The sequence below is a fragment of the Sapajus apella genome, unplaced genomic scaffold, assembly GCF_009761245.1.
Source record: "Sapajus apella isolate SASKATOON/1434 unplaced genomic scaffold, GSC_monkey_1.0 scaffold1, whole genome shotgun sequence".
Classification (NCBI taxonomy): domain Eukaryota; kingdom Metazoa; phylum Chordata; class Mammalia; order Primates; family Cebidae; genus Sapajus; species Sapajus apella.
This window is the reverse complement of record NW_022436941.1, coordinates 82,951,512-82,968,915: the sequence shown is the minus strand read 5'-3', so window position 1 is coordinate 82,968,915 and position 17,404 is coordinate 82,951,512. Positions and strand designations below refer to the sequence as shown.

The 17,404-nt window shown below is 36.9% G+C and overlaps 1 protein-coding gene across 1 annotated transcript in view; it reads left to right on the top strand.

Annotated features, from left to right (window-relative positions):
* Positions 1–17,404, top strand: part of MTREX (Mtr4 exosome RNA helicase) — a 114,511-nt gene that overhangs the window by 21,063 nt on the left and 76,044 nt on the right. Inside the window, exons 6-10 of the mRNA XM_032280755.1 lie at positions 8,791–8,965; positions 10,119–10,209; positions 11,709–11,833; positions 12,857–12,955; positions 13,420–13,522. Of these exons, the coding sequence (XP_032136646.1) occupies positions 8,791–8,965; positions 10,119–10,209; positions 11,709–11,833; positions 12,857–12,955; positions 13,420–13,522 (593 nt within the window). The remainder of the gene's footprint in view (positions 1–8,790; positions 8,966–10,118; positions 10,210–11,708; positions 11,834–12,856; positions 12,956–13,419; positions 13,523–17,404) is intronic.

Genomic DNA, 17,404 nt, shown 5'->3' with positions numbered 1-17,404 from the left:
CTTCCTGAATCCACGTGTTCTCATTGTTCAACACCTGCCTATGAGTGAGAACATGCGGTGTTTGGTTTTCTGTTGTGTCAGTTTGCTGAGAATGATGGTTTCCAGATTCATCCGAGTCCCTACAAAGGACACAGACTCATCATTTTTTATGGCTGTGTAGTATTCTATGGTGTATATGTGCCACATTTTCTTTGTCCAGTCTGTCATTGATGGGCATTTGGATTGGTTCCAGGTCTTTGCTATTGTGCACAGTGTCGCAGTGAACATATGTGTGCACATGTCTTTATAATAGAAGGATTTATAATTCTCTGGATATGTACCCGGTAATGGGAACAGTGGGTCAAGTGGAATTTCTGTTTCTAGATCCTTGAGGAATTGCCCCACTGTCTTCCACAATGGTTGAACTAATTTACACTCCCACCAACAGTGTAAGATTCTTCCTGTTTCTCCACATCTTCTCCAGCATCTGTTGTCTCCAGATTCTTTAATGATTGCCATTCTAACTGGTGTGAGATGATACCTTAGTGCGGTATTGGTTTGCATTTCTCTAATGACCGGTGATGATGAGCTTTTTTTCGTATGTTTGTTGGCCTCATATATATCTTTTGAGAAGTGTCTGTTCATATCCTTCACCCACTTTTGAATGAGTTGGTTTTTTTCCTTGTATATCTGTTTTAGTTCTTTGTAGACTTTGGATATTAACTCTTTTTCAGATGGGTAGATTGCAAAAATTTTTTCCCATTCTCTTGGTTGCCAGTTCACTCTAATGATTGTTTCTTTTGCTGTACAGAAGCTCTGAAGTTTAGTTAGATTCCATTTGTCTATCTTGGCTTTTGTTGCCATTTCTTTCAGTGTTTTAGTCCTGAAGTCCTTACCTATGCCTATGTCCTGGATGATTTTGCCTAGGTTTTCTTCTAGTGTTTTTATGGTATTAGGTCTTATGTTTAAATCTTTAATCCATCTGGAGTTAATTTTAGTGTAAGGTGTCAGGAAGGGGTCCAGTTTCTGCTTTCTGCACATGGCTAGCCAGTTTTCCCAACACCATTTATTAAACAGGGAGTCCTTTCCCCATTGCTTGTTTTTGTAAGGTTTGTCAAAGATCACATGATTGTAGATGTGTGGTGTTGCTTCCAAGGCCTCTGTTCTGTTCCATTGGTCTATGTCTCTGTTTTGGTACCAGTACCATGCTGTTTTGATTACTATAGCCTTGTAGTATAGTTTGAAGTTGGGCAGCGTGATGCTTCCAGCTTCGTTCTTTTTGCTTAGGATTGTCTTGGCTATGCGGGCTCTCTTTTTTTGTTTCCATATGAAGTTTAAGGTGTTTTTTTCCAGTTCTGTGAAGAATGTCATTGGTAGCTTGATGGGGATAGCATTGAATCTATAAATTACTTTGGGCAGTATGGTCATTTTCACCATATTGATTCTTCCTAACCATGAGCATGGAATGTTTTTCCAACTGTTTGTGTCCTCTCTCATTTCGTTGAGCAGTGGTTTGTAGTTCTCCCTGAAGAGGTCCTTTATATCCTTTATTAGCTGTATTCCTAGGTATTTTATTCTCTTTGTAGCAATTGTAAATGGAAGTTTGCTCTTGATTTGGCTCTCTGTTTGTCTGTTATTGGGATATAGGAATGCTTGTGATTTCTGTACATTGATTTTTGTATCCTGAGACTTTGCTGAAGTTGCTTATCAGTTTAAGGAGATTTGGGGCTGAGAAGATGGCGTTTTCTAAATATACAGTCATGTCATCTGCAAATAGAGACAGTTTGACTTCCTCCTTTCCTAACTGAATACCGTTTATTTCTTTTTCTTGCTTGATTGCTCTAGCTAGAACTTCCAATACTTTATTGAATAGGAGTGGTGAGAGAGGGCATCCTTGTCTAGTGCCAGATTTCAAAGGGAATGCTTCCAGTTTTTGCCCTTTCAGTATGATATTGGCTGTGGGTTTGTCATAAATGGCTTTTATTATTTTGTGATATGTTCCGTTGATACCTAGTTTATTGGAAGTTTTCAGCATGAAGGCTGTTGAATTTTGTCAAAGGCCTTGTCTGCATCTTTTGAGATAATCATGTGGTTTTTGTCTTTGATTCTGTTTATGTGATGGATTACGGTTATGGACTTGTGTATGTTGAACCAGCCTTGCATCCCCGGGATGAAGCCTACTTGATCATGATAAATAAGCTTTTTGATGTGCTGTTGCACTCGGTTTGCCAGTATTTTATTGAAGATTTTTGCGTTGGTGTTCATCATGGATATTGGCCTGAAGTTTTCTTTTTTAGTTGAGTCTCTGCCGGGTTTTGGTATCAGGATGATGCTGGTCTTATAAAATGAGTTAGGGAGGATTCCCTCTTTTTGGATTGTTTGGAATAGTTTGAGAAGGAATGGAACCAGTTCCTCTTTGTATATCTGATAGAATTCGGCTGTGAACCCATCTGGACCTGTACTTTTGGTTGGTAGGCTATTGATTGCTGCCTCAAATTCATCCCTTGTTAATTGGTCTATCCAGTGTTTCAACTTCTTCCTGGTTTAGGCTTGGGAGGGTCTAAGTGTCCAGGGATTTATCCATTTCTTCCAGATTTACTGGCTTGTGTACATAGAGTTGTTTGTAGTAATCTCTGATGGTAGTTTGTATTTCTGTGGAATCAGTGGTGATATCCCCTTTATCATTTTTTATTGCATGTATTTGATTCTTCTCTCTTTTCTATTAGTCTGGCTAGCCGTCTGTCTATTTTGTTGATCTTTTCAAAAAAACCGGCTCCTGGATTCATTGATTTTTTTGAAGGGTTTTTTGTGTCTCTGTCTCCTTCAGTTCTGCTCTGATCTTAGTTATTTGTTGTCTTCTGCAAGCTTTTGAGTTTTTTTGATCTTGCTCTTCTGGCTCTTTCAATTTTGATGATAGGGTGTCAATTTTAGATCTTTCCTGGTTTCTTATGTGGGCACTTATTGCTATAAATTTCCCTCTAGACAATGCTTTAAATGTGTCCCAGAGATTCTGGTAAGTTGTGTCTTCATCCTGTTTGGTTTCAAAGAACATCTTTAGTTCTGCCTTTATTTCATTGTTTATCCAGTCGACACTCAGAAGCAAGTTTTTCAGTTTCCAAATAGTTTTGCATATGTAACTGAGTTTCTTAATTCTGAGTTCTAATTTGATTGCGCTGTGGTCTGATAGACTGTTCATTATGATTTCTGTTCCTTTGCATTTGCTGAGGAGTGATTTGCTTCCAATTATTTGGTCAGTTTTAGAGTATGTGTGATGTGGTGCTGAGAAGAATGTATATTCTGTGGATTTGGGGTGGTGCTTTCTGTAAATGTCTATTAGGTACACTTGGTCCAGCTCCCCATTCAAGTCCTGGATGTGCTTGTTAATTTTCTGTCTCATTGACCTGTCTAATATTGACAGTGGAGTGTTGAAGTGTCCCACTATTGTGTGGGAGTCTAAATCTGCTTTTAGGACATTAAGAACTTGCTTTATGTATCTGGGTGCTCCTGTACTGGGGGCATATATATTTAGGATACTTAGCTCTTTTTATTGGATTGATCCTTTTACCATTATGTAATGCCCTTCTTTGTCTCTTTTGATCTTTGTTGGTTTGAAGTCCATTTTATCAGAGACTAGGATTGCATCCCTTGGTTTTTTTTTTTTGTTCTCCATTTGCTTGGTAAATCTTCCATCTCTTTATTTTGAGTCTATGTATGTCTTTGCACATGAGATGGGTTTCCTGAATACAGCACACCAGTGCATCTTGACTTTTTATCCAATTTGCCAGTCTGTGTCTTTTGATTGGGGCATTTAGGCCATTTACATTCAATGTTAATATTGCTATGTGTGAATTTAATCCTGCCATTTTGTTACTGGCTGGTTTTCTTACCCGTTAGTTGATGCAGATTCTTCATTGTGTCATTGGTCTTTGCCATTTGGTATGCTTTTGCAGTGGCTGGTACTTGTTCCTTTCCATGTGTAGTGTTTCTTTCAGGAGCTCTTGTAAGGCAGGTCTGGTGGTGACAAAATCTCTCAGTAATTACTTGTCCATAAAGGATTTTATTTCCCCTTCACTTATGAAGCTTAGTTTGGCTGGATATGAGATTCTGTGTTGAAAATTCTTTTCTTTAAGTATGTTGAATATTGGCCCCCACTCTCTTCTGGCTTGTAGGGTTTCTGCCAAGAGATCCAATGTGAGTATGATGGGCCTCCCCTTTGTGGGTGACCCAACCTTTCTCTCTGGCTGCCCTTAGCACTTTTTCCTTTATTGCAATCCTGATGAATCTGACGATTATGTGCCTTGGAGTTGCTCTTCTTGAGGAATATCTTTTTGGAGTGCTCTGTATTTCTTGAATTTGAATGTTGGACTGCCTTGCTAGGCTGGGGAAGTTCTCCTGGATAATATACTGGTGAGTGTTTTTCACCTTGGATTCATTCTCCCCATCACATTCAGGTACAACGATCAAGTGTAGATTAGGTCTTTCACATAATACCCTATTTCTTGGAGGATTTGTTCATTTCTTTTCACCCTTTTTTCTCTTGTCTTGCCTTCTCTTTTTATTTCATTGAGTCGATCTTCAGTCTCTGATATACATTCTTCTGCTTGATCAATTCGGCTATTAAAACTTGTGTTTGCTTTGTGTAGTTCTCGTGCTGTGTTTTTCAGCTCCATCAGGTCGTTTATGTTCTTCTCTAAACTGGTTATTGTAGTTAGCATTTCGTCTAACCTTTTTTCAGGTTTTTAGTTTCTTTGCATTGGGTTAGAATGTGTTCCTTTAGCTCAGAGAAATTTGTTAATTACCCACTTTCTGAAGCCTGTTTCTGTCAATTTGTGGAACGCTTTCTGTCATGTTTTGTTCTCGTGCTGGTAAGGAGTTGTGATCCCTTGAAGGAGAAGTTGCATTCTGGCCTTTGATGGTTTCATTTTTTTTGCACTGTTTTTTTCCCATCTTCATGGATTTATGTAGCTCTTATCTCGGAGCTGCTGGATGAGGTCGGTTGTCTGCCTGTCAAGTCACTACTCTACAGCAGTATATTTTCAGTTCTCAGAACCTGCATGTGTAGAGAGCTGACTGTGTTTTATTCTAAACTTTTGTGTCATCGTGAGGAATATTGGTATGTCGTTTTCTTATAAAGTCTTTGACATTGGTATCAGGGTAATACTGATCTCTTAAAGTAAGCTGGAACTGTTCCCTCCTGTTCTGTTTTCTGTAAGACTTTGTGTATTTTGTATACTTCTTAAATGTTTGATAGAATTCACTGGTGAAGCCATTTAAACCTAGGCATTTCTTTTTGGAAAGATTTTTAATTCCTAATTTAATTTCCTTTCTTTTCAAGCCAATTTTGGTGAACCGTGTCTATCTAGAAATGTTTTCTTTTATGAGACAGGGTCTTGCTGTAAACCAGATTGGAATGCAGTGGCAGGATCATGGCTCACTGCAGCCTCGACCTCCCAGGCTCAATTGATGCTCCCACCTCAGCCTCCTGAGTAGCTGGGAGTATAGACATGTACTACCACACCCAGCTAGTTTTTGTATTTTATTTATTTTTTGTAGAGACAGGATCTTTGTTGCCCAGGCTGGTCTTGAGCTCCTGGATTCAAGCAGTCCTCCTGCCTCAGCCTCCCAAAGTGCTAGGAATACAGGCACAAGCCACCTTGCCGGGGTGTGTGTGTGTGTGTGTGTGTGTGTGTGTGTGTGTGTGTTACCCAGGCTGGAGTGCAATGGCTCAAACTCGGCTCAATGCAACCTCCGCCTCCTGGGTTCAAGCAGTTCTCCTGCCTCAGCCTCCCAAGTAGCTGGGACTACAGGCATGCGCCACCATGCCCAGCTAATTTTTTGTATTTTTAGTAGAGGTGGGGTTTCACCATGTTGACCAGCATGGTCTCAATCTCTTGACCTCGTGATCCACCTGCTTTGGCCTCCCAAAGTGCTGGGATTATAGGCATGAGCCACCACGCCCTGCCCGTGTGTGTGTGTGTGTGTGTGTGTGTGTGTGAGAGAGAGAGAGAAAGTCTCGCTCTGTCACCAGGCGCCAGGCTGGAGTGCAGTGGCGCGATCTTAGCTCACTGCAACCTCCGCCTCCCGGATTCAAGCAATTCTTCTGCCTCAGCTTCCTGAGTAGCTGGGACTACAGGTGTGCGCCACCATGCCCAGCTAATTTTTGTATTTTTTTTAGTAGAGATGGGGTTTCACCATGTTGGCCAGGATGGTCTTGATCTCTTGACCTCGTGATCCACCTGCCTCGGCCTCCCAAAGTGCTGGGATTACAGGTGTGATCCACTGTGCTTTGAGTAGAAATTTCTTGAGGTTTTAGATAATTCTTTATGTTTAATATAAGTGTTTATAAATCTATAAAATTTCTCTCTTAGTACTGCTTAAAATGCATCGTATAAACTTTGATAATATTGTGTTTCATTTTCATTTAATTCACTTTTTCATTTCTCTTTTGATTTCCTCGTATGTTGTTTACTTTTCAAACGTGATTTTCCATATACTTTGCCATTTGTTATTTCTAATTTAATTCGTGCTTATAGAAGATACTTTATGAAATTTCAATAATTTAATTTAATGATTGATACGGTTGGACTCATATTTGCCTTTTGTTGTTGTTTTGTGGGTCTTTTGGTATATTTCTCATGTTTTTTTGATCCTTGGTTTTCCTCCTTTACTGCCTTCTATTTTGTTTAGCAAATATCTTTTAGTGTACCATTTTAATTTTTCTTTTGACTTCTTAGCTTTCTTTATTTATGTTTTTAATGACTATTCTATTTAGGGCTTACAGTATGCATATTTAACTAAATCACAATCACAATTTCTGTAAATTATTGAAAACTTGCTCTAATATTCTCATTTTTGTACTATTTGATGTCCTATATATTTCAATGACATATGCTGTAAATCTGGTAATACAGTATCTGTAACACAATATAATCATTGTTTTAGATCATGTTATGTTTCTAAAAAAAATAATAAAAGTTTTATGTATAACTTTATATACATAAATAGTCTTGATTGTTCTATTTTATGGTATGGTTTCCTTTCAGTTTGAAGTTCTTTTAATAAATATTTCTTGCATAGTAGTTTTATTTTGCTTTCATTTTTGAAATAGATACAGAGTTGCTGGTTGACATTTTTTTTTTTCTTAACATCATTCTATTGATAATTATTTCATTCTACTCCATTGTTTCTGATGAGAAGTCAGCCTTAATTTTGTACTCTTTTATGTGCTGAGTTTTTCTGTTTCAACTCTTCAAAGCTTCTCCTTGCCTTTGTCAATTCTCAGTTTAACTATGTTGTTTCTAAATATGGTTCTTTTTCATTTTTTCCTGCTGTGTTAATTGAGCTTCTTGGATCTCTAGATTAATGTCTTTTAAACATATGAAGTGTTTTATTGTTAATTTTTCTATTTTTTTCATACCTTTTTCTCATTTTAGAATTTCCATTGGGTTACTTGAGGATGTCTTGCAGATCTCTGAGTGTCTCTTACTTTTCTTCTCTCTTTAGATTTGATAATTTATCTCAATTTATCTTCATGTTCATTAATAACATTTTTCTCATCACAAATCTGCTTAAGAGCCCATCTAGACAGTTTTTCCTTTTGATTGTTAATCTGTAGACTGTCTTTTTCTTTGAGACAGAGTCTCACTCTGAAGCCCAGGCTGGAGTGCAGTGACTTGATTTTGGCTCACTACAACCTCTGCCCCCTGGATTCAAGCAATTCTCTTTCCTGAGCCTCGCAAGTAGCTGGGATTACAAATGTGCACCACCACATCCGACTAATTTTTGTATTTTTGATGGAGACAGGATTTCCCCATGTTGGCCAGGCTGGTCTAGAACTCCTGGCCTCATGTGATCCAACCACCTCAGCCTCCCTAAGTGCTGAGATTATAGGTGTGAGCCACTGCACCCGGCCTAATCTGTAGACTTTCCATTTGATTATGTTGTTAATAGTTTTGGTTTCTTTATTGAGATAGTTTCTTATGACTGCTTCTTTTTTCCTACATATGGATCATACTTTCCTGTTTCTTTTTATATCTTGCAGTTCCTTCTTGAAAAGTTTAGATAATATATGTAGCACTTCTATATTTTCTTTTTATGTATCTCTCTCATAATTCATATATGATGTTTGGACAGCTTCTGATTTTTAAAAAATTGCTTATTTCACTATTTTGGGGGTTGGCTGGGTTGAATGTTATTTTTATTTCCCCAAACATATCATAGTAAGGCTATTAGGGGCAGGAACTGGACTTTAAATAAGGAGGATCTACTATAATGTTAAGTTTAATGCTGATACCATTGTCTATATTTAAAGAAAAACAAATAAAACTGCTCTGTTGTGTTCTGTTAATAGCTGTAGAAAAACTTTTCCAAAATCAGAACCTACTGTAATTTTCAGAGTACTGGTTAAAACTGTTACATGTGGGGAAAGAATACATATTAACTTACTTGTGAAACTTGGGGAGGAAATACTTCATTTTCCAGGGACTATGAGCACTTTATTGTCTGTGTATGTATGAACTCACAGACAGGCTCTAAACTTTTGGAGGCTCATCTTAGAACCAAACGTGTTTTCCTTGCAATAAATAGGGTAACTGTTAGTAATCTATTAGTATTAGTAATTAAGTTGCATTAACTCTCAATTAACAGAGTTCATATTTATTGTAAGTATAATAGATATGGTGTTAATGTTCTTCAGAGTCCATTCAAGATAAGTAATTAGGGAAAATTTGAACACAATTTAAATATTAACAGAATTTTGAAAGTCATAATGTAAAGGAAAAGTTTTATGATTATTTGTTTTCACATTTTTAGGTATGCCATTGCATTGGCTTTAAGGGAGAAACAGCGTGTAATATTTACCAGCCCAATTAAGGCTCTGAGTAACCAGAAATACCGTGAAATGTATGAAGAATTTCAAGATGTTGGCCTGATGACTGGTGATGTTACTATTAATCCTACAGCATCTTGTCTTGTTATGACCACAGAGGTAATTGACATAGTGCCGTATCTGACTTTTCCTTTTTAATTAAATTCAGTTAGAACATGTAATGTTTTATTGGTTGCTCTACTTAAAGTATAATACTTCATTTTCTGATTAGACTTAGGCAAAATGGATAAAATTTATCTTAAAATGTTCTGATAACATTAAATTTCAAAATTATCATTCTTTATTATTTGCCTCATAGATATATTTTTCTTCAAGTATTTTTAAAGTTTATTACTTTCAGTTACATGAAAATGTTTTATTGGTTTTGTATACATAGTTTTAAGGATTTGAATATATAGTTTTATATAAATAGTGGCTCTTTGTTTCATGTGATTTTTTTCTATATCTAAGTGTTGATACAAGTATATGAGTAACTAATTTTTTAAAGAGTACAGTATTATGTTTACCTTCTTCCCATAATTGCAGTTAAGTTTTGCATATACTTATAATATCTTACATTTTCGACATCACTAACTATCTTTACTTAGTATTTTTGTACATACTTTAATTATATCTTTGCATTTTCCAAGGATATGGTACAATGGTGAGCATAAATTAGCTTCTGGTTTGGAGAATCAGCCAAAGGCATTGCTCACTTTTTATTTTGTTGCCTCATGAAAATTTATTTTCTATTTTCAAAACTTTCCTTTATCTGTGGAAGGTTTTCTTTAACTTCAAAAATTAGGATAACAATTGCCAGGAAGTATCCATATTGTTAAGAAAATAAGGCAGAAAAAAACGGGCAAACATTCAGGGATGATCCAGTGTTTTGAATGGAGGATAATTTAAGTTGCACTTATATATCTTAGAAAGTATGATTATTGGGACGGTGCTGTGTATATAAAGAAGTTGTGTCATATTCTAGATATATGGAGAGTAGGAGTGATAATTCTCTCTGTGGATTGTATCTGTTGAGTAACTGTTTTGAAGCTATTTATTTTTTATGAGAAAAAGAATATACAATATAATATATACAACAATATTAAATGTTACTTTAATTTTGTTAAATAGTAATTTCTCTAACCCCTTAAAATTATTTTAATATTTCCATTTAATAATATTCACAATTCCTTGTTAGAAAAAACAACTTTTGTTTAACTATTAGTTGCTATGCCAGTATCCAACTAAATAAATCGTCTACTTTTTTCTTTAGATTTTGAGAAGTATGCTGTACAGAGGTTCTGAAGTTATGCGAGAAGTTGCTTGGGTTATTTTTGATGAAATTCATTATATGAGAGATTCAGGTATATTCAGTGTTTCGAAATATATATCATGTATTTCCCTTCAGAATGACATTAGGAATTTTGAAAAAGTTATTGTTAAATTTAGCTTCTAGTTTTTGTGTGGGTAGAGTTCTAATAAGCTGTTGCTTCTTTATTTTTTATTTATATTTATATTTTTGAAACAGAGTTTCACTCTGTTGCCCAGGTTGGAGTGCAGTGCCGGGATCATGGTTCGCTGCAGTCTTGATCTGCTACCTCAGCTCCCCACATAGCTTGGACAACAGGCATGCGCCACCACACCTGGCTAATTTTTATTTGTGAGTACAGGTGGCATCTCACAATGTTGTGCAAGCAGGTTTTGAGCTCCTGGACTCAAATGATCCTCCCATCTTGGCCTCCCAAAGTGCTGGGATTATAGGCATGAGCCACCGCACCCAGCCTTGCTTTCAAGTACAGCTCCTTAAATAGTAACTTTTGCTGGGTGGGAAATGCAAATTCAAACAAAGCAAAAGGAATTAAAAGCTGACGTGCTTCTTACAGAGAGCTCACCAGTAGAACTAATGTTACAGAATTTCTAAAACTTCTGGCTTTCAAAGTTAACTTTCCTAAATTTTATTTAGTTTAGTAACTATGAAATACATGTTTTTGGTAAAAAAATAAATAAATAAAAAGTGAGGATTATGAAATAAAAATGAATAAAAAGGAAAACTTACAAATGTCCCTTAGGCTGTTACATGATCGTAATGAAAAAGTAAGTATGCTTGGAATTTTTAGGGTGCTGACAGGGCTAACATTAACAAACATATTGAAAAGTTAAATGTTTATATGTACACACTTAAAGTAAGATTTGGTTTTTATTTAAACTTACTAAATCGGCCTGTATTTATGGAGAAAGTAATAGAATTTAAGAAATCATTTACCCTTTGAGAATTTCACCCTTTTCAAATTTATAAAATTAAGCTCCTAACAGAGGTGTTTTGGTTTTAGAATCAGAAATCCTTTGTTGATTTGTTTTTTTAGGAGGGAAGCTGTCAAACAGATTTTTCTGGCTTTTTCCATTTTAATAAAGATGACTTACAGTTTTATCATTCATCAAGTCTTTCTTTCATCTCTAAAAGATCATGAGGATAATTTGAGTGAACGATGCCATCTGGAATAGTAATAGTATCTTCTAAATTTGTTGACAACTTTCTACAAGTCAGTAACCACTACTTTTCAATGTGAAGTAGAAATAATGTTCCGCTGCCTTGTCATTGAGGCTCTTATTAGGTTGTTTGGAAAGATGCACCCTGGAATTGCTCTTTGTAGGCTATTTCAGAGTACATTATATTTATAGGGGTTAGTCTACTAATTTTCTACTGGATAGATTAACGGTGAGAAGTAGTTTTCAGTAAGGTTCTGTGGCTTAAAGTATTCTTGGGTAAAGTCTGCATTTCTAATGATAAAGCTTCAGAGAATATAATTTTAGATACTATCGCAGAGTGACAGTGTAGTCCAAGGTATATATTTATTTTTTTCAGAACGTGGTGTAGTATGGGAAGAAACTATTATTTTGCTTCCTGATAACGTCCACTATGTCTTTCTTTCGGCTACTATTCCAAATGCCCGACAGTTTGCTGAATGGATTTGCCATTTACATAAACAGGTATTTTTTCTTCCTTTTTTGATATCTTCAATATTCAAAATGTTACAGATCGGCCTTGCTCTACTCTCCCTATGCTTTTTTCCTGATGTCCAAAATAAACATTTTAATGTTAAACTACTTCTCAAATCAAGCAGCTTATCAAAATTAACTGACTGACTTTTTAGAAATGTTGATTTCTGAGCCCCATCTCAAACCCAGTATATCTAAATCTCAGGGAATAGCGCTCCAATTTTCAAAATTTCCCAGGTTGATCCTGATGATCTGCCAGGTTTAGAGACTACTGCCTTTACTCAGTTATCTGTGAGTACACAGAATTTCCCCTAATGTCTTGGTGCCAGGAAAAGCTAGACGTCTCTTGAGCATTTGATTTGATTTTTCTCATGTAAATACAATCTTTTTACTGACTGTTTCTGTTTTGCCCTTCTAGTCTGATTTTGGCATCTGTATAGGCTTGTAACAGGCATTTGAATTTATTCTTGCTTTCATTTTTCTGCCCTTAATTTTCCTTTACACTGTTATTCTCATGAATTTACCTGTTTATAAGCTCTCTGATAGTGTTTTTGTGACATTGCCGCATATCACTTCTGTAGGATAGAAACCCAGTGGATCTTGAGGAGCTAGAGCGACCTACTGCTTCAGGTTTTGAAAAGCTTGGGTGGGGCAGAAAAGTTCCATTTTACCTGATGGATCCTTATCACCGTACTCCTCCTCCATAGAAAAATAAACATCTTTCAGTAATTATAGCGCCCCAGGGCTAGGTAATGGGTAATTGATGCTCAGATCACGTATTTGGCCGTGGTTAGGGAATGAGTAAGTTGGGAAGATGATAGTATAATTTCACAAACCTAATTTTTCCACATTTTTCTCGTCCCTGGCTTTTAGTGAATTTTTTTGAAGTGTTTTCTTTTTGAAATGTTGAATTTATTACTTTATTTTCTTAAGATCTTTTAGGTTGGAGTAAGATACAGTTTTGTTTTGTAGAAACAAAATTTTGTATGTTTAATTATTTCTTTCTTTTTACAGCCCTGTCATGTAATTTACACAGATTATCGGCCCACTCCATTGCAACACTACATTTTTCCAGCAGGGGGAGATGGCCTGCATCTTGTGGTTGATGAAAATGTAAGAGAGTAATTGTCCTTTTAAAATCTGTAATGTCATGGTTTATTGTTAATACCTTTTTAAAAATTTTTTTTGAAATAGAGCAGAATGTCAGGCATTCATTTGTTTTTCTTAGTTTTAATCAGTCAATCAATTGATTTTTTGTGTGTGTTTGTTAGTTGAGGCTGTGTTTTTCTTTTGCATGAATCAGATTTCCCTCCTTTCCCACTATTTAAAAATACCTAGAGAAGAGGGGCTGTGGACATGTTTCAGATATCTTATATTTTGCTTTTCTCCATTTTTTTTTTTTTTTTGCTACTTTTTCACCTTTTAATAGCTCTTACCACAGATCATGTTTGAACTATATTAGTGGCTTTCATTATTACACCAAATTATTTTTACTTGAGGAAGGCTTATGTATGAAAAATGTTTGAATTATGATTAAGTATTAGTGAAGTTACACAGAAAAAAATTTGTGATTCCAGGGTGACTTCAGAGAAGATAATTTTAATACTGCAATGCAAGTGCTTCGAGATGCAGGTGATTTGGCCAAAGGAGACCAGAAAGGGCGGAAAGGAGGAACAAAAGGTAATTTGGAACTTTGTTTCGAAAGAATTTTACATGTAAATTGTATATTCAGATTACTCTGACATTTTTTGTCTTAGTTTTTTTCTCAACAAGTTATGTAAAGATCTAGATGTTATATAATAAAATTGGATAAATACTAATCTTTTTGGTATGACATTGAGTATAATTTACATACTATAGAATTCACCCACCTAAAGTATATTAATTCAGTAGTCTTTAGTATGCTTACAGAGTTGTGCAACCATCACCACTGTCTAGTTCCAAAACATTTTCATGAACCCAAAAAGAAACGCTGTACACATTAACAGTTATTTTCCATTTTCCCCCAACCTTTCCCTTCTCACCCTTCAGACGTAGCTAATTACTAGCCTGTTTTTCATCTCTGTGGCTTTGCCTTTTCTCTACATTTCGTATGTTTGGAGTGACTGGCTTCTTTCACTTAATGTAATGTTTTCAAGGTTTGTTCATTTTATTATTTTATTTTTTTGAGAACTGAGTCTCACTATGCCACCTAGGCTGCAGTGCAGTGGTGCAATCTTGGCCCACTGTAACCTCCACCTCCTGGGTTCAAGTGATTCTCCTGCCTCAGCCTCCCAAGCAGCTGGGAATATAGTCCTGTCTACCATCACACCCGGATAATTTTTTATTTTTAGTGGAGATGGGGTTTCACCGTGTTGGCCAGGCAGGTCTAGAACTCCTTACCTGAAATATTCTGCCCACCTTGGCCTCCCAAGTAATGGGATTATAGGCGTGAGCCACTACGCCTGGCTGGTTCGTTCATTTTATGCTATACGTACTCATTCCTTTTCATGGTTAAATAACATTTCATTGTATGGATACACCACATTTTGTTTCTCCATTCATCATTGGATGGACTTTTGGGTTGTTTCCAGTTTTAGACTGTTAGGAATGCTGCTATAAACATTGATGCATGTACTATTTAATACAAGCTTTTGTGTGAAAAGGTGTTTTCTTCTGGATATATACCTAGGAATGGCATTACGGGGCTATATGGAAAGTCTATGTTTAACCTTCTGAGCAACTGCCAAAGTATAGGTATTGATCAACTTACAACCATTCGACTTTACGACCACAATCACTAGACACGACTGCTCCGCGTCTGGCAGCTCAAACGTTGCCCAGCCTGGGCGTACAACAGTGCGGACCAGCTTCCAGCAGCACTACCATCTCCGCATGCACCATTTCAACTGTTATCCCAGACTCGGCACAGCAATTTGTGTTTTGCGTATTGGATATTTTTCATCAAACCCCTCCCAAGTTGTCTACCAAAAGGAAATTGTCTTTGTCTACGCCTCAGCCTGCCAAGAAGGAAAGAAAGGCCATTGATCTCGACACAAAAATGAAGGTAATTAAGCAGTACGAAGGAGGAAAGAAAGTGAATGTGATCGCACGTGATACGAAGTTATCACACTCGACTGTGTCGACGATTTTGAAAGATAAAGAAAGAATTCGTGGATCTGTGAAAAGTTCTGCACCCATGCGATCAACAGTTATAACAAAGCAACAAAGCGGGCCCATCCACGAAATGGAGAAATTGCTATATTCCATTTGGATGGAAGATCAAATTCAAAAACGGACACCATTAAGGCTTTTTACTATGCAGATGAAGGTGAGAAGTCTATTTCAGACTCTGAAGGAGCGTGCTGGAGAAGATTACAGTCAAGAATTTGTAGCAAGCACTGGCTGGTTCCAGAGATTCAAGAAAAGATTGCAAATGCATAGTGTTCGAGTGACTGGAGAAGCAGCGAGTGCGGATGAGGAAGGAGCATGTAAGTTTGTTGATAGTCTGGATGAATTAATTACAGATGAGGGATATCTAGCAGAACAGATTTTCTTTTTTTTTTGAGACGGAGTTTCCCTCTTGTTACCCAGGCTGGAGTGCAATGGCGCGATCTCGGCTCACCGCAACCTCCGCCTCCTGGGTTCAGGCAATTCTCCTGCCTCAGCCTCCTGAGTAGCTGGGACTACAGGCACGCGCCACCATGCCCAGCTAATTTTTTGTATTTTTAGTAGAGACGGGGTTTCACCGTGTTGACCAGGATGGTCTTGATCTCTTGACCTCGTGATCCACCCACCTCGGCCTCCCAAAGTGCTGGGATTACAGGCTTGAGCCACCGCGCCTGGCCTCAGAACAGATTTTCAATGTTGATGAAACTGGACTATTTTGGAAACAGATGCCAGCACGCACTTATATTCACAAAGAGGCCAAAAGCATGCCGGGATTTAAAGTATTTAAGGATAGACTAACTCTGCTGCTTGGCGGGAACATCGCAGGGTTTAAGCTGAAGCCGTTCTTAATTTATCACTCAGACAACCCGCGTGCGTTCAAGAATGTTAACAAGCACACACTGCCCGTCTATTTTCGTTCTCAACGTAAAGCATGGATGACACAAGGATTGTTTGAAGACTGGTTTATGAACTGTTTTATTCCTCAAGTTCGAGAATATTGTTTGGAGAAAGATATTCCTTTCAAGATTTTATTGCTACTCGATAATGCGCCTGGACACCCACCACATCTAGGCGATCTCCATCCAGATGTAAAATTTGTTTTTCTTCCGCCAAACATGACTCCACTCATCCAGCCTATGGACCAAGGTTTGATTGCTACATTAAAGGCCAACTATCTCTGAACCACCTTCACTCAAGCAATATCCACTATATAGCTGACTCAGAACTAACATTGCGAGATTTTTGGAAACACTGCAACATTTTGATGTGTATGAAGAATATCACTACCGCCTGGGAGGCTGTGACGACAAAGTGCATGAATGGCATCTGGAAAAATTGTGTTAAGCGCTATGTTAATGATTTTGACGGATTTGACAGTGAACATGAACTTGAAACGATTCGGGAAAAAATAGTAAAACTTACTAGACCTTTCTTTGGAGTGTGAAATGGAAGATGTCGAAGAGTTGCTAGACAAAGAATCCGGAGAACTTACAAATGAAGAGCTAATCAAACTGGAAGAAGAAAGAGTGGCGGAAGAAGAAAGAAGAGAAGCAGAGAAAGAAGAGGAGGAGCCAGAAAGAAAGTTCACCATTAAGGGATTATCAGATGGTTTATCTTTAATGAATAAACTTCTTATACATTTCGAAGCGATGGACCCAAACATTGAACGATTTGCAAGGATTGAACGGATGGCACACGATGTGTTTCGTCCGTATCGTGAAATTTGTGAAGACAAAAAGAAACATACAATTCAGACAAAGCTCACAATGTTTATGAAAAAACCAACTCTAGTAACCCCAACTGCTGCCTCAGATGATGACGTCAACGATCCGCAGCCAAGCACCAGCGGCCAGTAAAATGTTTCGTACATGTTTATATATTTTGATATGTTTTGCAATTGGGAAAATGTTTCCTATGGTATTTTTTACACCTGTATTTTGTATTTTTGTATGCACCTGTATTTTGTAATTTTGTATGTTTTGCAAATATTAAACCAGTTGTACTGGTAATGCAGTGTTTTACTTAAACCTGACGAATGTAAAAATAAGAAACAAAATGGTTTAGAGATGATACAAATGGCATAAAATGAACAAAGAAAATTATGATATATAACAATAATGAAAGAAAATTATGATAAAATATGACTTAAGGATTTTTATAACATCATTTCACAGTACTGTACATATAGCCTACTCAACTTACGACCAAATCGTGTTACGACCAGTCTGTTGGAACCAATCGTGGTTGTAAGTCAAGCACTAGCTGTATTTTCCAAAGTGGCTGTACCATTTTACATTCCCATTAGGAATATTTGAGGGTTCTGTTTTCTCTATATCCTTTGTATCACCATACTCTTCCTCCATAGAAACAGAGGAATCTTTCTGTAATTACAGCATCTCTGGGCTAGATAAT